Source organism: Tamandua tetradactyla, chromosome 10 (assembly GCF_023851605.1).
Source record: "Tamandua tetradactyla isolate mTamTet1 chromosome 10, mTamTet1.pri, whole genome shotgun sequence".
Taxonomy (NCBI): domain Eukaryota; kingdom Metazoa; phylum Chordata; class Mammalia; order Pilosa; family Myrmecophagidae; genus Tamandua; species Tamandua tetradactyla.
The window spans coordinates 23,837,420-23,862,724 of NC_135336.1; the positions used below are offsets into that span (position 1 = coordinate 23,837,420).

General features: G+C 35.7%; 1 protein-coding gene across 3 annotated transcripts in view; it reads left to right on the forward strand.

The window, feature by feature from the left end:
• IQCB1 (IQ motif containing B1) overlaps positions 1 to 25,305 on the forward strand; it is a 104,675-nt gene that overhangs the window by 6,392 nt on the left and 72,978 nt on the right. For all 3 annotated transcript variants that reach the window (XM_077118181.1, XM_077118179.1, XM_077118180.1), the window contains 3 exons: positions 561 to 690; positions 9,779 to 9,872; positions 23,716 to 23,815. In XM_077118181.1, coding sequence (XP_076974296.1) covers positions 561 to 690; positions 9,779 to 9,872; positions 23,716 to 23,815 — 324 coding nt within the window. The remainder of the gene's footprint in view (positions 1 to 560; positions 691 to 9,778; positions 9,873 to 23,715; positions 23,816 to 25,305) is intronic.

The following is a 25,305-nucleotide window of genomic DNA, read 5'->3' on the forward strand; positions in this document are numbered from 1 at the left end:
ATTTAATATTCCTGCTAGAGTTAGTTTTTTTTGTTTGTTTTGTTTTCCCATCTGCTATAAGGAATATGCAGGCAATTCTTATGGAAATAAATCTACAGGAATGTAGAAATTGATATAAAATTAGAGTGGTTGGTTTCCTAGCTTGTGCCTTGTTAACCCTACCGTGGTTATTTTTCAGCTATGAAATGTCCAAGATGCATCAGTTAACACAAATTCAACCCATGAATTAGCCTCTCAGGTATCCTAATACTTTGAGAGTAACTATATAAAAATTTGACCTGTGTCTATATTGTGAACCAAATGTCTTTTCTTTCCTGAGGTGTTGACATGTAGATTTATAGAACACATAAGTCTTGTATCTAAGTACAGGTAAGGTCCATACCATGGTTTACTTTTCTAGAAAATTGTTAGACTGATTTACCAAGCATTCTCTATTGGCTTGGGAATAAAAGAATGATACTAAAAATTTTCATCAAAGCACAGTATCTGTAGAAATTTTAAGTTTCAACTGAAATTTATAATTAACATAAACTAAGTTACAGGCTTGTGTCTTATTTCAGCCATTGTTGTGTGGGCTTGGAACCAGGAGAAGATGCAGAAGAATTTTACAATGAATTACTTCCATCAGCTGCAGAAAATTTTCTGGTTTTAGGGAGGCGATTACAAACATGTTTCATCAATGCAGCTAAGGTATATATTTTTGTTTAGTGTTTTATGTTGTATAGCCAAAAACGTTTAATTCTCAAGAAAATATTCCATTTATTTTTCAAATGTACAGTATTTGCCTGAAAGTACAATTAAGGTAGTAATTTTAAACATTTTAAGTTAGAACCAAAATCATCATCATATCTACATTCAAAAAATTTTAAATGCTGGCTAAAACAGACTGAAGGACATTTTGAAGATTCTACCTTACTACTCAACTTTGGGCAGCACTCAGGAACCCTTATTTCCATAGTGTCTTCCTAAAACATTTTTTCTATTCAGTTCAGTTTTTTTCTTAATACTGGACACTGATGATACCTTAAATAAATTCTTTCTTCCTATGAAGCTTGTGGAGAGCAGTTAAATGCTCTCAGATCAATTAGTCCTGCAGAAGGTTGGTTTTAAGCCTTTCTCAGGGTAGATTTACTTCAGTTTTACTGTCAGTGTTAGAACTGCCCTTAGTCCTGGTTCATAGTCCTTATTCCTTAGACCCTTCTGTGGTTTAAGTAGAAAATCTAAGGTGTTAACCCAGTTCTAAATTGGAGGGATTTGAACAACAAACTATGTATTCATAGCCCTGGAGAGATAATAAAATCATTGTTCACCTCTTAGTCTTCCAACTGTTGCTTTCACTTGGGCACCTTGGAACCTATTCTCACATATTCGCAGCCCAGGAATAAGCCAAAAATTTGAGTGGTATTTGTCCATAGACTTCTGTGTTTCCTACTCTATGATTCACTCCTCTCTAGCTGTTCTGACAGCCCCAAGTTCTAGCCTTTGATTCCTCAGCCCAATACAACTGAAGCCTTTTGGTTGAACCTCTTTCTCTGTGTCATATATACACTATAAAGTACAAGAGAAAAGCCAGAAAAATCTGGATCTCAGCTGGTACATTTTATTTCAGGTCATATCCTGCGATTTCTTAATACTTTTGATTATTCTCCAATGCCTTCAAACAATTGGTTTTATTTATTTATTTATTTTTAAGAGTCAGTTATCAGCAGAAGCATGAGTCAACAAACTATGGCCTATGAGCTAAATCCAGCCAGGTGCCCTTTTTTTAAATACCGTTTTATTGAAATACATCGATGCCCATTTGTTACGTATTGTCTGTGGCTACTGTATTAGTTAGGGTTCTCTAGGGAAATAGAACCAACAGGAGATATCTGTAAAGATGTGATTTTATAAAAGTGTCTCGCACAGCTGTAGGGATGCACAAGTTCAAATTCCATAGGGCAGGCTGTGAACAACAGCTCTGATGAAGGTCTTCAGTGAATCCCCTAGGAGAAGCTGGCTGGCTGAAGCGGAGAGAGATGGATTCTCTCTTCTCACCTCTCATTTAAAACCTTGGATTGATTAGATTAAATGTCACTCATTGCAGAAGACACTCCCCTTGGCCAATTACAGTTGCAGTCAGCCATGGATGCAGTCATTATGCTGATGATTTAATAAACCAGCCTTCTCGTTTATTAACCAGCCACAAATGGCCTTGCAGTAACAGTTCAGCCAGTGGTTGCTTGACCAGACAACTGGGCACCATCACCTGGCCAAGTTGACACATGAATTTAACCATAACAGCTGCTTTCACATTATACTGGCAGAATTAAGGGGTTGCTACAGAGACTAAATCCTAAAATAATAATATGTTATTTAGTACTCTACAGAAAAAAATATGCCCACCCAAGAGCGATGGTGAGATATTCTACTTTTTTATTATGAGAAGCCAGAATTTTATAGTGCTCTAATTGTTTAACTTATGTAAGATATTTAAATTTTTATTGATGATATAAGTTAAAGAACTAAAAATTGAATAACAATCAAAGGAATTATATAACTTATGGAAAAACAAATTTTATAAAGAGTGAGAGGAGGGAGCAACCTGTGTGAACAAAAGTGATTAGAAAAAGCTTTATGAAAAAAATAGAGCTGTATCTGCCCAAAGAAAGGGTGAGCTGTGGAAATATGAGGGTATTCTAGGCAGGAAAATGGAAAAGACCAGGAAAGAAAAATAATAGCATTTTTGAATTCTAGTGTGTATACTTACCAGACTTAGTTATAGGACTGTAGTTCAAAAATATTGAAAGATTAAATAAGGTGAGGCAAGATTGTGAGGGCATAGAATTTCAAAAAGAATTTGAAATTTATTCTACAAATTAATGGAGAAGCTTTGGGGAATACAAAATAATTTGGTGGTTAGAGTGGAAGAAGAAAAGAATATTTCGATTATTACAGCAAGCTAATACTGAGGCAATGAGGGTCCTGATTAAGCTGGAGCCTTGGAAAAAGATTATCTTAAGTGAAATACTATGATAAAGAAACCTTGAAAGAATGTAATAGATGTATCAGATACAGCTTTTATGTAATATTTTAAGGGTGAGTCTGAGCTGACTTTATGGATTCAGGCTTGAGAGAAACTTAACAGAAGCAGTAAGCGAAAGGTAGAAACTGAATGGGGAAATTATATATATTTGAAATTAGTTAAATTACCTAGTGGAAATGTCCAATTTAGAAATATGAGATTGAAGTTTGATTGAAAGGTCGGGACGGTGGCTAAAGAGAGAGATGTCCTCTTGTATGAATACTAGTTAAACACTAATGGAGGAAAGTGATGGAGAATGAGCTTTCTGAAGGATACAGTATAGAGAGATAATATCTCTAAAGACTAAATCCAGAGCCTTAAAGCTGGCCAAAATGGATGAGATTTATATGGACAAATTGAAGAACTGTGGCTCAACATGCTAGATAAATGGGGAAAACAGCATGATCAGGAATTGAGAAAAACAATTTTTATTTTTATATGTGACATTGGTCATCTTAGCTAAATTTACTAGGTGCTCTGCCTGCAGTTTATATAATTTAGGTAGCTATGTCTGGTTTATGGCCTTATGATCTATTGCACAGCCCAATGTGGTAGTCAATAGTCCCATGTAACAATTGAGTACTTAAAATGTGGCTTTTGTAACTGAGGAACTAAGTTTTGAAAATTTATTTAATTTGAATTAGTTTAAATTTAAAAGTTGATAATTGATTCATTTATGGGGAAACCTTTAAGGATGTTTGGAACAATTTGAGTATGTGAATCTCCTTTTTTTTAATGGTAAATTTTATGAACTCTAAATGCACATGAAATATTTCCAGTGAAAATTTAGCATCTAAATTTTGATTTCCAGTATGTGTAAGATATCCACAGATTTCAAAGATGTTGTACTAAAAAAAATGTTTAATATTGATTCCATGTTAAAATGATAATATTTGGATTTAATGGGTTAAATACAATATATTAAAATTATTTCTGTTTCTTTTTACTTTTTTTTTAACATTTTTATTGTATAATATAACATATAAACAAAGCAAAGAAAGAAAAAAGCAATAGTTTTCAAAGCTCTCTTCAACAAGTGGTTACAGGACGGATCCCAGAGGTTGTCATGGACTGCCATACTATCATCTCAGATTTTTCCTTCTAGCTACTCCAGTACATTGGAGGCTACAAGGAATAAATGTATATTTTTTTAATCATCACAACTTTTTTTTTGTTTTTTGTGAAAAATAACATATATACAAAAAAGCAGTAGTTTTCAAAGCATAGTACAACAATTAGTTATAGAACAGATTTCAGAGTTTGGTATGGGTTTTAATTCCACAATTTTAGGTTTTTACTTCTAGCTGCTCTAAGATACTGGAGACTAGAAAAGGTATCAATGTAATAATCAGCAGTCATACTCATTTGTTAAACCCTACCTTCTCTGTATAATTCTACCATTACCTTTGATCTTTCTCCCACTTTTTAGGGCTCTTTGGGCTATGTCCATTCTAACTTTTCCATTTTGGAAGGGGCTGTTAATAATATGGGGTAGGGAGATGGAACTAGCTGGTGTTTTGGAGAGGCTGGGCCCTGTAGGTTTCAAGACTTATCTGGTCTAGGGACCCATCTGTAGGTTGTAGGTTTCTGGAAAGTTACCCTGGTGCATGGAACCTTTCTGGAATCTTATAAATTACCCTGCGTGTTCTTTAAGATTGACAGGAATGGTTTTGGTTAGGGTTTGACAAGTTATGATAGGTAACAATGTCTAACTGGAGCATCCCTAAGAGTGACCTCCAGAGTAAATTCTCAACTCTGTGAGCTCTCTCAGCCACTGATACCTTAATAGTTACACTTCTTTTCCCACTTTTGGTCAGGATAGCATTGTTGATCCCATGGTGTCAGGGCTGGACTTATCCCTGTAAGTCATCTCCCATGCTGCCAGGGAGAATTTCACCGCTGGATATCATGTCCCACGTAGTGGGGAAGGCAATGATTTCATTTGCAGAATAGGGCTTAGAGAGAGTGAGGCCTCATCTGAGCAACAAAAGAGGTCCCCCAGAAGTAACTCTTAGGCCTACATTTAGGTAGGCTAAGCTTCTCCACTACACATATAAGCCTCACAAGAGCAAGCCTCAAGATCAAGGGCTTGGCCTATTGATTTGGGTGTCCCTAATGTTTGACACAGTATCAGGTGTTTCCCCCGTGGTAAAGTTTAATAGTTCCATATTTTTTCTCCCATCCCTCAAAGGACTTTGCCAATGCTTTCTGATTATCTGCTTAATATATTCTAGGATGTATCCAGGCTACATTAAGCTATGCAGGATTAAAGGCCCTCATTCACATTTTTATTTCAGTTGTTTAAATGAGCTATCCAGACAGGTTGAGTTAGATTTTATACTACAGAGAATTTAGATTTTGAACAAAATAAACCTTTCTTCCTTTGGTCTCAAAGACTAGGAGAGGTTCTAAAATATAGACAATGTCTTCTTACCCTTATGTTCTGAGTTACTTTAATCCCAACCTGATAGACTTTGTTCTTATCTCTAAATACCAAGCTATACATATATATAAAACAGCCTCTCAAAATCCAGAAATAATAATTACCACACCAGACTAAATATGATTGCTGTAAAAGCTTACAATCTAGGTCCCTGTTTTCTTGAAAGCATTTTCTAAAGGAAACCATACAATAATTGCTGTTTTGTTTCTGACTTATTTTACCTCACGCAATCCCACAGGTTCATTCACAATGTTGCATGCTTTACAGCTTCGTTCCTTTTTGTAGCACCACAATTAGCAATCATATGTATACACCATTGTTCGCCAATCTACTCAGTCAGTGTATCCTTCAATCACCTGCATTCTTTAAGCATCGTGTATAATGCCCAGTCCACAGTCCATCGACACTCTCTATTTTAGATAATTTAATTGTTCCCAAGAGAAAGATGACCAATAAACACACCCTCTTAAACATAACCCATAACATGCAATAGCAGTTTTCCCCCTGTACCCTAAACTTAAACATTCTTTATAGAAGAATCATACCTTTGAAGTAGTTCATACAAGAACTTATTTATATTTATAGTGTTAATCAGTGGGACACATAGATCTGTACAACCCCTTTCAATCATGTTCACCTTCAATATGGTAATATTACTTATACACTCACTAGTCAACCGCCTTCACTTTTATCTGTTCCCTTACATTTGAGTTCAACCTCATTAGCTAACCATTCACCCATCTCTAGTTTCTATGTATCTCTGAGTTCCCTATATTCTATTTTGTAATCCTCCGGTTTTACCTTTACCATGGTCATAAAAGTGGAGTCATATAGAATCTATCATTTTGTGTCTGGCTTATTTCACTCAGCATTATGTTCTCAAGGCTCATCCATCTTGTCATGTGCTTCAGGATGTCATTTCGTCTTAACTGCTGCATAATATTCCATCATATATATATACCACATTTTGTTAATTCACTTGTCTGTTGATGGGCATTTGTATTGTTTCCATCTTTTGGTAATTGTGAATGATGCTACTATGAACATCAGTGTGCAAATGTTTCTTTTTACTTTTTAGTGTTTCTATGGGGGAGTTTAAAATTTTATATGTGGCCTGAATTATGTTTCTGTTGGGATAACTGGGCTGTACAGGTAGGCTATTCTCTAGTAAATAATTGAGAATTTAGCATGATACTCCATTTATACTTTTTCTCTTAAAAAGAAGACTAATAAAAGGATAATTATTAATCATTAATCACTATATCTGAGTAAAATATTAAAAATGAATAATTAGATACTTATCTATTCTTAGATACTTATTGTATTCTTTAGCTACTTTAAAACAGAATTTTCTAGTTTTGAGAAGATTTTATGAATTATAAGACCCTTTTTGCATAAGTTGCTTTTTTCTTCCACCTTCATCCAATAGTTTCCAGTTTATTACCTATTCAGTCTCAGATTTGGGTCTTCTTAAGTCTTATCTGAAGCTTCTGGCTAGATTTTTTGGCTTGACCCTTTTTCTTCATTTACATTCTGATTGCCTGGGCCTCCTTGCACCTTACTCATGGCCATCTTTTGTCATACAGCATGCATTTGATGGGTAAATTTTGTAATCTCTCTTAAAATTTCTGTTCATCTTTTCTTTGTACATGTCAATCATTGATCAATCTGTTGCTTGTTGTTTTTTTTTTTCTTAGAAGCTGTTTACTGTCTCCTTTGTGCTCTATCTTCAAGTTGTTTTGTGGCTAAAAGCTTACTTCTTTAGTGTTACCTTGACTTTAACTACCAGGCCTTGCTGAGTCCAGGTTAATCTCATAATTCTCTCTTGTCTTGGGTTTCTAGTTTAGATCCGGTTTTTCAACTTCACATTGGGAAATCCAACAGAACTATTTTGCTCTCATTTCTCTGGCGGCTGATTTTCTATGATGTTTCCTCATTGAGCACCGTAATTGGGAAACCAAAAATAAGTACTGCAGAGAGTTGTACTTGGGAGTAGTCAGTATATTGTAATAATTTGCAAACTATCTTTGCCCTTTAAGTGCTAGAAAGTACTTTAAGCATTAAGAAAGAGAGTAAAGGTTTATCTTAGAATTTATATAGTGATAATTCTACAAGGCTGAACCCCCTTTACCGTGAAAGAGTTCCTCACTGATTATACGTTTGGTCCTGCTGTTACATAAGAGATTGAACAGACTTATGACTTTTGTGAATTATGAAGAATTAAAGCAATTGCCATGGGATATTTAGTTCCACTTGAGTTGCTTTCAGTATTTAAAAAATAGACATAGAACTCCCAGACTAATTAAGTAGATGTGATCACTAGATATTTGTTATAGGGGAAGTAAAACAAGTTTATTTTTAATTCACACACAAAAAATAAATTAAAAATATGAATTGAACTAGAGGTGGAACAATATGGACACATAGTGAATTGAGTATAAGAAATACTGGAAGAGAAATTAACTCAGTTATTTATGAAATAAATAATTAAATATTGCTAGATTTAATTTAATTCAGGTCAATTGAAGCAGCATGAACTATGGGAAGTTGTGTTGGACTTCTTTTTTTCTTGCTGTGCCACAAGCTAGTTCTGAGTACTTAGTCAAATCACTTATTTTCACTGTACCTCAGTTTTCTAATTTGTAAAATTATTTCTATCTAATGAAGAGTTCAGGCCCATATGCTGGCTTTATCTTTCCTACAGATCACTTTTATTTAATATTCCCACTTCAAAGGAGAATATAATTAATTATATTCTTTTCACTTATATAGTCCTTTAGTAATTTTCCTAATACTTTCATTCTTTATTATTGTATTTGTATAGAGATTAAAGGTTCTTTAGTAACATAAGAGGGAGTAAATCAGCTAGAAAAAAAGTAGGGCCACTTGACCACAGGGCAAAATTAAAACTGGGATAAAAAGGACATGGCAAAAAACTGACTTTTTAAATTAGTTCTGTCTACCAAGGAGCTTCCCAACCAGATTTTTATTTTAATTGATTAGTTTATAGGTGATATGTTACATGGTGGGACATTAGAGGATATTCTGGTCTAAACTGTAAAACAGGTTTGAAAAACAAATCAGAGTAGAAAAAACCTGTTCTAGAATTTTGAAGTGATTTAAAGGAATATCTATTGACTCTTAATCAAACTTCAGGAGCCGTGAATTTAAGGGTAACATATTTAATGTGATTTTTAAAGAAATTAGGGAGTCTAGGAATTCAGCACTATCCTTTGAAATTGAGAAAAGTTGGGATTACCATGTTCTTTCTGCTGTGATGGTCAGTGAAATTGGCAAAGGGAATTTACTGGACTAAAGCGACTATTGAGCTCAAGTGAAGTTTCTTATGATTATTTTGTTGCTAGTAGGTTTAAGTCAGCTGATATGTATTTATTAAGCACTTCTCTAACTCTTGTGTGCTAGAATAATAGGAAGAAAATAATTATTATGAAGAATAATCATAGCAGTCATATTTTTGCTGTTTTCATTCATACTTTGTATTGCAATAAAAACATCCAGAACAACTTTCTACCAATGTTACATAGCCCCTAAATAACAACTAGTAAAAAATAAATATGTGTTTGTTACCTCCCATTGTGATACTCTAATCTAGAATAATTTGTTACTGTACTTTCAGAAAAAATTGTCATCACTTATTGAATAAATACTACTTGAACATTTACTGTATGTTATGACTGTTCTAGGCACTGTGTATAGTGGTGAGCTAAATGGACATGATCCCTACTCTCATGGAATGAAGAGTCATAGAGTAGAAGCTGGAACTGAAATGCACTATTAATAACACCTTACTTGCTGATATCTTATATTTGCATATTTCAGTGATTTTCAACCCTGGCTGCACAGCCAAATCACCCACCTAACTGTGAAAATACAAATGTCTACTTTTGCCATGGAGATTCAGATTTAGTATGTTTGGAGTATAGCTAGTGCATGGGTGTATTAAAAAACTCCATAGGTGATTCTGATGCATAGCCAGTGTTAAGAAATCCTTGCGTATCTAACTTATAGTTCTTATACTATTTATTTTGTCTCATTTGATTTGGATAATAATCATTTTTAGCAAATAGACTAGGTATTACTAGCCTGTAATCCCAGGGTTTTACAAGGTAAGAAATTAAAGGCTACAGGATCATTTACCTCATAAATATCTAATCTAGATCCAGAAACCAGATCCTGATTCCCCAGAGAGAAGTCATTTTTTAATAAAGCAAATTACAGAAGAATAAATTGGGTTTGTCTTTTGTGTTAAGGGTGAAGAAAAAGATGAATTACTACACTTTTTCCAAATTGTGGCTGATTCTCTCTTCTGGCTATTGGGAGGTCATGTTCAACTCATACAGAATGGTAAGAGAAAAATTTCTAATGTAACTGATGGATGGTCTTTGTGGAGTCAACTGCTAATTGTTCTTTTTTTTTTTTTTTTCTGTAAGTAAATGCCTGTTTAACTATACAGATAACCGCAGTTTAATTAAACCACCTTGAAATAACTCACCATAAAAATAAATAAGCCCATTTGGACATTCTAGCTTTAAACAGCAAACCGTGACAATATGAATATTATATTAAGGGGGAAATTTCTAAACTATAAATTTTCCTGAGCCTGTTCTATTTAGCCAAACTATGATAGGAATTAGTGGTCATTTGAACCAAACTGTCCAAGAAAAAAAAGCTTATAAATGTTCTAAGATTATAGTTGTGTTTTAGACCTACTGTTAGAGAAATCCCTATTAACAACGTGATTATGATTTCATTCATAGCCTCACTATCCAAGTAAGAGTAAGCTTTTATATAATGACATTTTACTGGATGTGAAAGTTATTTTTTTAGGATTTTTCTATTTACATTGAAAAGTATAAGTTAGTGTTAGTTTTGCTTTTTTAAGACTGAGAAAATAATCCTGATAATTGTGGCAACATTCCTACCCTTTTGAAAAATCCAATTGCATAAATGCAAATATATAAGAACATTGCTTGATTTTTTTATTTTACAAAGTAAGGCTTGAACTGGCTTTTTTTTTAATTTTTATTTTTTTCTCTGAAAATTATGCATGTACATAATTTAATGTGTCAAATATTTCTGTAAGGGTTATTAATAAAAATGTAATCCTTGACCCTCATGCCTCATTCCATTTCCCACTTACCAAAGATAACTACTTTCTGTTAGTGTAGCAAATACTTTGGGTACTTATCCATATAGCTAAGTTATATGCTTAGATACTTACTCTTTTTTAAAAGCATTATCTATTAATTTCCCATTTAAAACTTTAGGGTTTAGCTTTCTTTTACTCCATGCCCTCGCAGGTACATAACTTCCCATTCTCAATCTTCGTACTGTAGTTATAACAATTTTCATTAGATAAATATATTTTTTAACTTTTTTATTGTATACTATAACATATATACAAAGCAAAAAAATAAAAAACAAAGTTTTCAAAGCACTCTTCAAAAAGTAGTTACAGGACAGATCTCAGAGTTTGTCATGGGCTACCATATGATCCTCTCAGATTTTTTTCCTTCCAGGTGCTCCAGAATATAGGAAGCTAGAAGGCTTAAATTTTTTTTTATCATCACATTTGACCTTTTTTCCTTCTTTTTTTGTGAAAAATAGCATATATACAAAAAAAATAAATTTCAAAGCTCTGCACCATAATTAGTTGTAGAACAGATTTCAGAGTTTGGCATGGTTACAATTCCACAATTTTAGGTTTTTACTTCTAACTGCTCTAAGATACTGGTGACTAAAAGAGGTATCAATTTAATGATACAGCATTCATCTTCATTTGTTAAATCCTGTCTTCACTGTATAACTCCATTATCACCTTTGATCTTTCCATCCCTCTCTTTAGGGGTATTTGGGCTATGGCCATTCTAAATTTTTCATGTTGAAAGGGGCTGTCAATAGTATGGGGTAGGAAGATGGAACTATCTGATATTCTGGAGAGGCTGGGCCCACTAGGTTTCAGGACTTATCTGGACAAGCTACTCATCTGTAGGTTGTAGGTTTTTGGAAAATGCGTGGAACCCTTGTGGAGTCTTTTATATTGCCCTAGGGGTTCTTTAAGATTGGCTGGAATGGATAGGTAGCTATGTTTAACTGAAGCTTGCATAAGAGCAACATCCAGAGTAGCCTTTCAACTCTATTTGAACTCTCTCTGCCACTGATACTTATATTAGTTAGACTTCCTTTCTGCCTTTTGCTCAGGAAATTTTCATTAGATAAATATTTACATTGTTAGGCCTACAGGAACACTTTGCCATGTAGCATAATTTTTCTATCTAGCACCTTTTTTTTTATGGAGTTAATAACTATCATTACTCTTTTAAAAATTGCTTAAGTTTCTATGAAATTCAACTAGTTCACTTATTCAGCCCGACGTATTCCCAAGTTATAACCATAAATTTCTTGTTAATAATTTTTTTATTTCAGGAATTTATTTTGTCTAATATTACTATATCTAATATAGCTGCCTATGGTTTTTTTAAAACCATTTTTTTGTTGTTGTTGTTATAAAATATAACATATATATACAAATAAAAGAAAGAAACAAAGCAATAATTTTCAAAGCACACTTCAACAGTCAGCTACAGAACAGGTCCCAGAGTCTTCTTAATAGTTTTAAATATGGTAGATACTGTAGTAATTTCACCTAGAAGAAAACTCTTCTGGGGCCTTTTGACCTGCACCACTCTGAACTGATTGCTTTCTAGGTCAGGTACACAGCTGTCATGCTAGTATCTTCCTTTTCTTGCATCCTGGAAATTGCCTTCATCTCTCCCTACTAGATCATTTATCTTCCTCTTTCAGGATTTATTCCCTCGTTTGATAGACAATATCCTTTAATAACTTCTAGGATACATCAGAGGCAATTTTTGAGAATTTGCATATCTTAAATTGTATCCAGTTTGCCTCACACTTGAGATGAATTTGATTAGATTGGAATTCTTTGTTGGAAACCATTTTTCCCCAGAATTTTGAAGGCATTGTTCCATTGTTTCTAGCCTACAGGGTGATTTGTTAAAAAGTCCATAGCAATTCTTACTCCTAACTTTTGTATTGGACCAGATTTTATCTCTTTAGAAGTTTGACTTTCTCTCTCATTTTTTAGAAAACTTACGGTAATATTCCTAAGTGTGGAACTAATTGCAATATAGTATTCTAGATACTTTTTGGAGTCTTTTCAATTTGGAAGCTTATATCCTTCGTTTCTGGATGGCTTTTTTGTTTTTGTTTTGTTTTGGATGACTTCCTCCTGCCATTTCTACTCATCAGTTGGCCCTATAATTTAAAAAGTTTTTTTCTTATATACTCTTTCTTCAGTCTTTAGGGTCTACTTTCTGGAAGATTTCCTCAAATTTATCTTCCAAGTCTTCTGTAGAACTTTTTCTTTCTGCTGTTTTATTTTTATTTCCAGGAGGTCCTTTTTATTTTGTGGTGTTCTTTTTTTATGACATTCAGTTCTTGTTTTGTTGATTCTATATCTTATCCTACTGAGAGTAATGATTTGTTTCCTTCTCCCTACTTGGTCTGTTTCATCCAAATTGCTTTTCATTTTTGTTTGTTTTGGTCACTGTTTTGAGTATTAGATGCTTTCCTCAAACAATTTAATGAGTCTTGGTTATCTGCTCATAATTAAAAATTTAAAAAGCATTTACAAAATCTATGTGCCTGCTACCATGTATGTATTTCATTGTGAATTGGTTTGAGCGCTATTTCATTGGAGGACTTTTCTCTTGGGTTGAGTGGAATCTCGTAACAAATTCTTCCAAGTTTCTTTCAAAAAGTTCTAAACCTGACTGACAGCATCCTGGGAGATAAGTGGGAAGGGCCAGCATTCTCAATGTTTATAATATAATTTAATCCATCTGCTTTTAGTATATTATCTCTTGTCTTAACTCTGCTTAATGTTCCAAGAGTCAGAATTGTTTTACCCACTATAGAGAAATTAAACCATGAGATTTCTATTTAAAAGGGTTAGGGGAGGGGTGGTGCAATGGTGGCTCAGTGGCAGAGTTTTCGCCTGCCATGTTGGAGACCTGGGTTTGATTCCCAGTGCCTGCCCATGCCAAAAAAAAAAAAAAATGAAGTGGACATGGCCTTGTGACCCAAGGCAGAAAATCCCAGGTGTGCTCATGGACTACTCAAGAATGCTATGGACCCCTGAGGAGAAAGCATTGCTTTGCTGAGACTGCAGTTCTGGACTTCTCCTAGCCTCAAAACCTCTGACTCATCCATTTTTCGCATCTGCCTAACCAGAAATCAGAATTTAACTGTGATGTTTAAAAGTTTGGGTGCCCTGGTTGCAAAAGCTGAGGAACTGGGTGGGCCATGGAGGCTCAGAAGGTACAGTTCTTGCCTGCCGTGCTGGAGACCCAGGTTCAATTCCTGGTGCCTGCCCATGAAAAAAAAAGAGCTGAGGAACTGAGAAGCAGAGAACCAGAGACTGGCCAACTGGTGCAAATAGCTTAACACAGAAGCCCAGAGCCCTTGGAAGTACACGGAAGGGGAGACGGGGACTAAGAAATAAGCCAAGCTGCATTCCTTGAACACACTACCCTCACCAGCACAGCCCCACAACCTGTGACTTACCCTATACCCCACACACCTGAACCCTGTCACCTGCCCCCACTCCCCACACTCCAAGCACCCCTGCCCTGCCAACCCCTTGCACATGTACCTGCCCCACACCCCCACTCCAAGTGCAGCCCAACCCACCTTTCCTACACCCCTCCCGAGCACTACCTCCCCCTAACTGCTCCCTGCAGGCTGCCACCAGCACATAAAGGCAGTAGGTGCTTACCTCCATACCCAGGCTACACCTGCCCCCAGCCTATACAGTTGCACAGCCCCACCCACCACTCCACTAGAGTTTTATGCTTGGTACATCACTTTATGTCACTCCTAGACCCATGCATGTAACAACCCCTAGTCATGCCCCCCAGCTCTGGGAAAGCGCTAATCTGCACAGCCAGGTCACAATGTCCCCAGCCCATACAGACCTAACGGCAACCTGCTGCCATAGCTCTGCACAGCGCACGAAGGGCCCTGTGCCCTAGATCAGCGCACACCAGGGCCACAACTGCAGGCCAGTGTACCCACATAGCTATATTCTCCCTGGCCACTGGGCACCCATGTTCACAGGCACCTGTGTAGCATCCCCAAACTGTACCTATACCGGAGCTGCAAGGCATCACTACACTGTTGTGCCCCGCCCCTTGCCCTGTATCCTGTACACATCCATCCTGCAAACACAAGGCTTTAGACTACTGAAGGAAATCAACTTCCAAAGTAAATCAATCAAGATATGCAGTGAAAACAACAGAAGATCACTAAGCATATCACAATGCAGGCAGATATAGCCCAGCCTAACTACCAAATTAAAACACCAGAGGAGACACAGATGTTGGAACAACTAATTGAAGTTGTTCATATAACTCTATTAAATGAAATAACTGGGATGGCTAATGACATAAAAGAGATCAAGATGACACTAGAAGAGCATAAAGAGGAATTTGAAGGAATAAATAGAAAAATAACAGATATCACAGAGATTAAAGTTTCTGTAGACCAAATGAAAAACATACTAGAGACACACAACAGCAGATTTGAAGAGGCAGAAGAAAGAATAAGTGAACTAGAGGACAGGACAACTGATTTCGAGCAAATGGCAAAAAAAGAGAAAAATTTGAATTGGATCCTCAGGGAAATGCTGGACAAAACAAAGTTCACAAATATAAGAATCATTGGTGCCCCAGAAGAAGAGAAGACTAAAGGGCTAGGAAGATTAGTGAAGGATATAATGGGGGAAAACTTCCCAACCCTCATAAAAGGCATAAACATACAAGTCAAAGAAGCTGAACAAACTCCAAATAGAATAAATCCCAACAGCCTTCCCCAAGACACATACTGATCAGTCTGTCAAGTGTGGAAGAGAAACAGAAAATTCTGAAAACTACAAGAGAAAAGCAATCTACTACATACAGAGGAAACCACATAAGACTGAGTTCATACTACTCAGCTGGCACCATGAAGGCAACAAGGCAGTGAATGATATATTTAGAATCCTGAAAGAGAAAGACTTCCAGTTGAGAATTCTCCCCCCAGCCAAATTGTCCTTCAAACTGAGGGAGAAATTAAAATTTTTTCAGACAAACAAATCCTGAAAGAATTTATCAACAAGAGACCAGCCCTACGAGGAATACTAAAGGTAGTTCTGCCAGTTGAAAATAAAGACAGGAGAGGGAGGTCTGTAGGAGGGCACAGAATTGAAGAGTCCCAGTAAGAGTAACTTAAAGAATAAGAAGAGAAAGAGGGAAAAGAATATATAGATCTGACAAATAAAATCCAAAAGATAAGATGATGGATTCAAGAAATGCCTTTACAGTAACAACTTTGAATGTTAATGGACTGAACTTACCAATTAAAAGATACAGATTGACAGAATGGATTAAGACATAAAATCCAGCTATATGCTGCTTACAAGAGATTCATCTTAGACACAAGGATGCAAATAGACTGAAAGTGAAAGGATGGAAAACAATGTTCTATGCAAGTTGTAACCAAAAAAAGCAGGAATAGCTATACTAATATCAGACAAAGTAGACTTTAAATGTAAAGACTTCATAAGAAACAAAAAAGGACACATATCAGAACTTATGGGATGTGGCAAAGGCTGTGCTGAGAGGGAAATTTATTGCCCTAAATGTCTATATTATAAAACAAGAAAGAGCAAAAATCAGGACATAACTGCTCACCTGGAAGAACTTGAGAAAGAAATGCAAACTAACCCCAAAGCAAATGGAAGAAGGGAAATAACAAAGATTAAAGTAGAATTAAATGAATGTGAGAACAAAAGAAAAATAGAAAGAATCAATAAAACCAAAAATTGGTTCTTTGAGAAAATTGATACAATTGATGGGCCACTAGTAAGAGTGACAAAGAAAAAAAGAGAGAAGATGCAGATGAACAAAATCAGAAATGAGAAGGGGTACATTACCACAGATCCTGAAGGAATAGAAGAAATCGTAACAAGATCCTATGAACAACTTGGAGGAAATGAACAGATTCCTGGAAACACACACACACACTACACTGACTCAGGAAGAAATAGAAGATCTCAACAAACCATCACAAGTAAAGAGATTCAGTCATCAGAAATCTTCCTACAAAGAAAAGCCCAGGGCCAGATGGCTTCACAGGGGAATTTTATCAAACATTCCAAAAAGAACTATCATCAAACAACTTGTACACAGAAATCCTGCTCAGATTTTTCCAAAAAATCAAGGAGAAAGGAACACTACCTAACTCATTTTATGAAGCAAATATCATTTTAATACCAAAACTGGGTAAAGATACCTAACTCATTTTATGAAGCAAATATCATTTTAATATCAAAACTGGGTAAACTATAGGAAAGGAAAACTGCAGGCCCATCTCCTAATGAACATAGATGCTCTCAACAAAATATTAGCAAATTAAATCCAACAACACATTAAAAGAATTATATACCACGACCACGTGGGGTTTATACCCGTAATGCAAGGATGGTTCAGCACAAGAAAATCATTAACTTAATGCAGCACATTAACAAATCGAAAGGGAAAAATCACATGATCATTTTAATTGTTGCTGAAAAGTATTCGACAAAATTCAACATCCTTTTCTGATAAAAACACTTCAAAAGATAGGCATCAATGATAAGTTCCTTAATATGATTAAAAGCATATATGAAAACCTGATAGCCAGCATTGTACTCAATGGAGAAAGACTAAAAGCTCTCCCTTACGATCAGGAATGAGACAAGAATACCCACTGTTGCCACTGTTATTCAACATTGTGCTAGAAGTTCTAGCTAGAACAATCAGGCAGGACAAAGAAATAAAAGGCATCCAAATTGGAAAGGAAGAAGTAAAACATTCATTATTTGACTTGATGTTATAAGTCAAATATATATGATGACATGATACTATATTGGAAAATCCTGAGAAATCTATGGCAAAATTACTTGAGCTAATAAACAAATTCAGCAAGGTGGTAGTATATAAAATTAATGTGCAGAAATCAGTAACATTTCCATACACAAGCTATGCCCTAATTGGAGGGTCAGTTAAGGAAAAAAATCCATTTAAAATAGCAACTAAAAGAATCAAGTAATTAGGAAGGAACTTCTAGAGATGTAAAAGACTTGTACACAGAAAACTACATAACATTGCTAAAAGAAATCAAAGAAGGTGGAAAGACATTCTCTCCTCATGGATAGGAGAGTTAAATATAGTTAAGATGTCTGTTCTACCCAAATTGATCTACAGATTCAACATAGTACCAATCAGAATTCCAGCAACCTACTTTGAAGACTTGGAAAAACTAGCTACCAAATTCATCTGGAAGGAAAAGAGACCCCAGATAGCTAAAAGCATACTTAAAAAGAAGAACGAAGTGGGAGGATTAACATTCCCTAACTTTAAAACTTATTATAAAGCCACAGTACTCAAAACAGCATGGTACTGGCACAAAGATAGAAGTATTGACCAATGGAATCTAATCAAGAGTGCAGAAATAGACCACCAAGTCTATGGTCAACTGATTTTTGAGCAGTCCACCAAATCCACTGAACTGAAACAAAATAATCTTTTCAATAAAATGGGCATGGGAGAACTGGTGGTCAATGGCTAAAAGATTGAAAGAGGACTCTTCGCTTACAACCTATACAAAAATTAACCAAACGTGGATCAAATTCCTAAATATAAAAGCTAGTACCATAAAGCTTCTAGGAGAAAATGTAGGGAAACATCTTCAAGACCTAGTAATAGGAGGTAGCTTCCTAGATTTTACACCCAAAGCATAAGCAATAAAAGAAAAAATAGATAATTTGGAACTCCCCAAAATCAAATGCTTCTGCATCTGAAAAGACTTTGTCAAAAAGGTGAAGAGGCAGCCAACTCAATGGGAGAAAATATTTGGAAATCATACAGGACAAAAGTTTGTTATCCTGTATACATAAGGAAATCATACAATTCAACAAGAAAAGAACAAACAACCCAATTATCCAATGGGCTAAAGATATGAATAGGCATTTTTCTGAAGAGTTAATACAAATGGCTCAAAAACACATCAAGAGATGTTAATTTTCTTTGGCTATAAGGAAAATGCAGATCAGAACTACAGTGAGATATCACCTCACACCTATAAGAATGGCTGCTATTAAACAGGAGACTATAAATGTTGGTGAGGATGTGGAGAGGTTGGGACACTTATCACTGCTGATATGAATATAAAATGGTGCAGCCACTATGGGAGACAGTTTGGCGGTTCCTTAGGAAACTAAATATCGAGTTGCCCTATGACCCAGCAATGTTACTACTTGGTATATACTGAGAAGACCTGAAAGAAATGACACAAACAGACATTTGCACACGAATGTTCATAGCAACATTATTCACAATCACCAAAAGATGGAAAAAAACAAATGCCCATCGACAGACTACTGAATTAACAAAATGTGGTATATACATACTGTGCTGGTTTGAAAGGATGTATGTCCCCTAGAAAAGCCTTGTTTTAATCAAAATCCCATTCCCTTTTCAATACTGTATGCTTGAAACTATAATCAGATCATCTCCCTGGATGATGTGATTTAGTCAAGAGTAGTTATTAAGCTGGATTAAGTGATGACATGTCTCCACCCGTTTGGGTGGGTCTTGATAAGTTTCTGGAGTCCTATAAAAGAGGAAACATTTTGGAGAATGGAGGAGATTCGGAGAGAGCAGAGAATGCTGCAGCACCACAAAACAGAGAGTCCATGAGCCAGTGACCTTTGAAGATGAAGAAGGAAAATGCCTCCCAGAGAGCTTCATGAAACCAGAAGCCAGGAGAGAAAGCTAGCAGATGATGCCATGTTTGCCGTGTGCCCTTCCAGCTGAGAGAGAAGCCCTGACTGTGTTCACCATGTGCCTTCTCACTTGAGAGTGAAACCCTGAACTCATTGGCCTTCTTGAACCAAGGTATCTTTCCCTGGATGGAGATCTTTGATTGGACCTTTCTATAGACTTGCTTTAATTGGGATATTATCTTGACCTTAGAACTGTAAACTAGCAACTTATTAAATTCCCCTTTTTAAAAGCCATTCTGTCTCTGGTATATTGCATTCTGGCAGCTAGCAAACTAGAACACATACGATGGAATATTATACAGCAGTAACACGAAATGACGTCCTGAAGCACAAGACAAGATATATGAGTCTTGATATAATGCTGAGTGAAATAAGCCAGAAACAAAAGAATAGATGCTGTATGATTCCACTTTTATGACCATGGTAAAGGTAAAATTGGAGGCTTATAATACAAGAATATAGGGGACATAGAGATACATAGAAGCTAGAGATGGGTGAGCAATTAGCTAATGATGTTGAACTCCAATGTAAGGGAATAGATAGAATAGAAGGCAGTTCTCTAGTGGGTCTGTATGTAATGTTACTATATTGAAGGTGAACAATAGGGGTTGAATAGACCTGTGTGTCCCACTGAGTAACACTGGAAATATAAATTAGTTCTTGCAAGAACTACTTCAAAAGTATGATTTGTGTACAAAGAGTGTTTAAGTCCAGGGTACAGGGGGAAAACGGCTGTTACATGCTATTGACTATGTTTAAAAGGAAAATATCAGCACTACCACAGCAATGGCAAAGGTTAATACTGGGGGGAGGACTAGAGTTAAGAGTTTGAATTTCCTATTTGGTGAGGGTGTGTTTATTGGTTATCTTTCTCTTGGGAACAATTAAATTATCTGAAATTGAGAGTGTTGATGGACTGTGGACTTTTGGCACTATCCATGATGCCTAAAGAATGCAGGTGGCTGAAGGATGCACTGACTGCGAAGTAGATTGACGAACAATCGTGAATACATATGATCGAATATGGTGCTACTACAAAAAGGAACTAAGTCGTGAGACGTGCAATGAAGTGAATGAACATGTGGGACATTTGGTGAGGCAAAAGAAACCAGAAACAAAAGAATAATTATTCTATGGTCTCCTTTAGAAAATGCTTATAAAAAAACAGGGGCCTAGATTGTAAGCTTCTTATAGAAGACACGTTTACTCTGGAGTGGTAATGATTATTTCTGGATTTTGAGAGGCTGTTTTATGTAACCTGGTATTTAGAGATAAGAACGAAGCCAATCAGGTTAGGGTTATAATAATTTGGAACACAAGGGTAAGGAAGACATAGTCTGTATTTTAGAACCACACATTCCTTTTGAGGCCAAAGGAAGAAAGATTTATTTTGCCTGGAACCTAAAATTTTCTGTGGCACATAATGTAACTCAGCCTATCTGTATGGCTCATTTGGACAATTGAGACACAGGGAGCCCAGATTAAGAAAGAGGGCCTTTAAACCCGTATAGGTTAATGTAATCCCTGGATACATCCTAGAATATATTAAGCAGATAATCAAAAAGTATTGGCAAAGCCCCTTGAGGGATGGAAGAAAAAGTATGAACCTGTTAAACTTTACCATCAGGGAATCCCTGATACTGTGTCAAACTTTAGGGACACCCAAATCAATAGGCCAAGCCCTTGATCTTGAGGCTTACTCTCTGTCTACTCTGTAGATAGCAGAGAAGCTTAGCCTACCTGTATGTATGCCTAAGAGTTACATCTGGAGGACCTGTTTTGTTGGTTAGATGTGTCCTCCTCTAAGCCCAACTCTGCAGGTGGAATCATCGCCCTCTCTATGTGGCACATGACATCTGGGGTGAAAGTCTCCCTGGCAGCATGGGAGATGACTCCCGGGGATCAGTCTGGCCCTGGCACTGTGGGATCAGCAATTCTATCCTGACCAAAGGGGGGGAAAGAAATGTAACTAATAAAGTATCAGTGGCTGAAAGATTTCAAATGGAGTTAAGAGGCTACTCTGGGGGTCACTCTTATGCAAGCTTCAATTAGATACTGCTACCTATCATAACTTGCCAAACCCCAACCAAAACCATTCCTACCAATCCTAAAGAACACCTAGAGCAATATATAAGATTCTGCAAAGGTTCTACACACTAGAGTAACTTTCCAGAAACCTACAACCTCCACATAGGTCCCTGGTCAGATAAATCCTGAAACCTAGAGGGCCCAACGTCTCCAGAACATCCTCTAGTTCTGTCTCCCTACTCCATATTATTGATAGCCCCTTCCAACATGAAAAATTTAGAATGGACATAGCTCAAATACCCCTAAAGAGAGGGATACAAAGATCAAAGGTGATGGTAGAGTTATAGAGAGAAGTTAGGATTTAACAAATAATTGTAATTGCCAAATCATTAAATTGATATCTCTTTTAGTCTCCAGTATCTTGGAGCAGCTAGAAGTAAAAACCTAAAATTGTGGAATTGTAACCCATTCTAAACTCTGAAATCTGTTCTACAACTAATTGTGGTGCTGTGCTTTGAAATTTATTGCTTTTTTTGGTATATATGTTATTTTTCACACAAAAAAAGAAAAAGTCAATTGTGATGATAAAAATATATTTATTCCTTCTATCCTCCTACATTCTGGAGCAGCCAGAAGGAGAAAGCTGAGAGGATCGTGTAATAACCCATGACAAGCTCTAGGGTCTTTCTCGTAACTATTTATTGATGAACCTTTTGAAAACTATTGCTTTTTTCTTTCTTTACTTTCTATATTTATTATACAGTAAAAATAAATAAATAAAAATTAAAAAAATAAAAAGGGATAGGGGCCATCTCCATGTTGCCCAGAGTGGGAGAAGTAATTTGAGCATCTAACTCATTCTTTAATAAATTTCTTTGCCGCCACATTCTCCTTGTTTTAGCTCCTCTTTCACACTCTTTTCCAGGAGTGTCCAATTTTTGAGCTTTGATGGGTTCCATGATTTAAATTGGAGAGTTTGTCTATTTCTTTCATTCCTGGCTAAGAATTGCCCTTTCTCAGTTCTGCTAAGGCACTTATCACTTGTCTATTCAGTTTTCATTTTTCAAGTTCTTTTACTTTTGTTTCCTCTCCCATTTGACTTGATGTGTTTTTCTGCTGTTTTTGAATATCTTTGTCATTTTAGTGAGGTTTCTGGGAGGGAGCGGGGCAATGGATGTGGTCAGTAGGCCATCTTTAGTTGAAAATAGATCATCTCATTTTTATCTACATTTGTAGAAAGCAAAAAATAAATGGCTTTATTTTAAAGGTATCAGGAAGCAATTCCTTAGCAGTTCTTGAAGCTCTACACTGTGTAAATAGAAATGAAAAATGGTAGTTAATGTGGGAGAGAAATCAAATCTATTCTCTCAGGAGATGGAAAGGGGAAAAAGTGAAGTTGTTTGGTAGACAATAAGATACTGGGTTACCAACATAGCTAATCCCACCTTAAATAAAATTCTGCTCACTTAGTGGAGAAAGGAATGGAAATTGAGATTTACTGGGAGCCTACCTGTTGTAGAACATCCTACAATAGCCTGTGAGAGAGCTAATATTTCTAGTTTTATAGATAAAGAGATGAAGGTTCCAAGATGTTAAGTAACTTGCCTAAACATTCAGTGCCAGGATTTCATAAATGGCCACTCGGAGGCCAAGAATTATAAACCAGTAAAAACAAAGGGCTTTTTTGTAGCCATACTTTCATTATTATTTAAGACAAGAATTATTAGCAAACCTGAAATCTCAGGTGACAAAACTAAAGTTTTTTAGGAACTGAAGTCACTGATTATAGTCATCTGTGCCATTTCCATTCTTTAGTCTCTCTTCTTCATAGGAAATTTGTTTTTCTTTAGTGAAATTCAGTATTAAAACATGGGATTCAGGGTGGGCAACAGTGGCTCAGTGGCAGAGTTCTCACCTGCTATGCCAGATACCCAGATTCGATTTCAGGTGCCTGCCCATGTTAAAAAAAAAGCAAAAAACAAAGAATTCAGATTATTCAGATTTAGGATGCTATCTATTTTTTATTTCAATTTAAGGGGAGATACAATCAATGTTTAGTCTGATATTTATTATACTCTGTGATTTTCTAAAACTCTTCATATCAATGCAGTGACTATTATTTATGGTTATTGAAACTATTTGCATCTTTAAATTTTTTTATTGTAAATAGTATACAGAGGAAGGAAGTTTTACAGAATTGGTCATGCTTTAATTTATACCCCTGTGCCATTACAGAATCTTTGCTTTGATCTTTCTTTTTTTCTCTTCCTTTAGTATTACAAAGTGATCATTTCTTGCACTTACTTCAAACTGATAATGTCCAAATAGGATCTACAGTCATGACTATGCTACAGAACATACTACAGATCAACAGGTGACTTGATTTTACAAAATGTTACTGATATTTTATTTTTTATCAAAAGCATTACCAATTTCATACCAATTTTGCTGAAATCAATTGATTTTTTAAAAAATGTGTGGCACTTAAAAATTCTATTACCATTTTTTTTCAGGGAAAAAATGAATTTTTTGTTATAGAATTTGCTTTAGAATTGGTGTCTTATCTCAATGTTTAAGAAGATTTTAGACCAACTCTCAGGCTTAGTTAAGGAAATTACTGTGATATCGAAAGAAAAATATTGAGATCATAATAGAAATGTTTACTTATATATTTATTTAGCAAATATCAAGCACCCGCAGTGTGCTTAGTATTGTACCAAGTGCTATAGAAGGATATAAAAGAAGTAATGGACATTTTTTTCATGTTAAATTGGAAAGACAGAATATGAATAATTGAAATCATTGATTCTTTCAATTCAATATGGATTTATTAGGCAGTTACTGTCTGCCAAGTACTGTGTCTGTAATTGGATTTACCAAGTTGATATAATCCTTATCTTCAAAAAGCTTACAGTATTGTAGAAAAGACAGACACGTGAACATAATTATAATGTACTAAGTTACAATGTTAACAATGTGCAGAAGTGTTAGAGCAGTTTCTAACTCAAACTGAGGGAAGATGCTTCCTGGAGAAGTTAATATCTGTGATGAAACCTTCAGGACAGGAAATTAGCCAGGGAGAAAGAGAAGAAAAGCTTATTTCCAGGCACAGATAACAATATAAGCAAAAGCACAGATATAAGAAACAACATGCTGAGGCTGAAAAGTTTTTACAATTTATTGTTGCTAGCATTTAAAGTTCGGTACAGGGAGATGACTAACCACTTCTGCAGAGATTAAATCATGAAGAGCTTGTAAGCTGTTAAGGAAACTAAAGTTTTATCCTATTGATAGTGGGACCCATTGAAAAATCTTTAAAAGAGAGAAAATGTTCAGATTCCATTTCAGTTATGTTACTCTGGTGGTTGTGTTAAGAAAATATTTAAGGGGAACAAAATTCTAGACAAAGATGGCAATTAGAGGGACCATTATAATAATCCAAGTGAAGTCATCAGATTTTATCCTTGGGCACTGGTACCAAAAGAATGGACAAAAAAATAATTAATTAAAATCCTGAGGACTTCATTTCTAATTGAGATGGAATAAGAGGGATAGATGTACCCTCCCAGCAGATAAAAACAAAACATGAAACAGCAATTTTCAAGAAACGAATCAGTCAGTAAAGGAAAGTGATCTCTGAGAAAAAGGAATGAATAAAGTGAGCCTTAAAGTTGCCCTGATTTACAGAGCTGAGTTTCCAGACTGTGGCACAGAGAGGGATATCCCAGGTAGGTTGAGTTAAAGAGATTGAGCTGAGAGTCTAGAGAGAACATCATGGCTAGAGTCTGGAGGCAGCAGAGATCTACACACAGAGAGAACCCCGGAGACCTGCAGAGGGTTCCCCTCACATATTAAGCAGAAAAC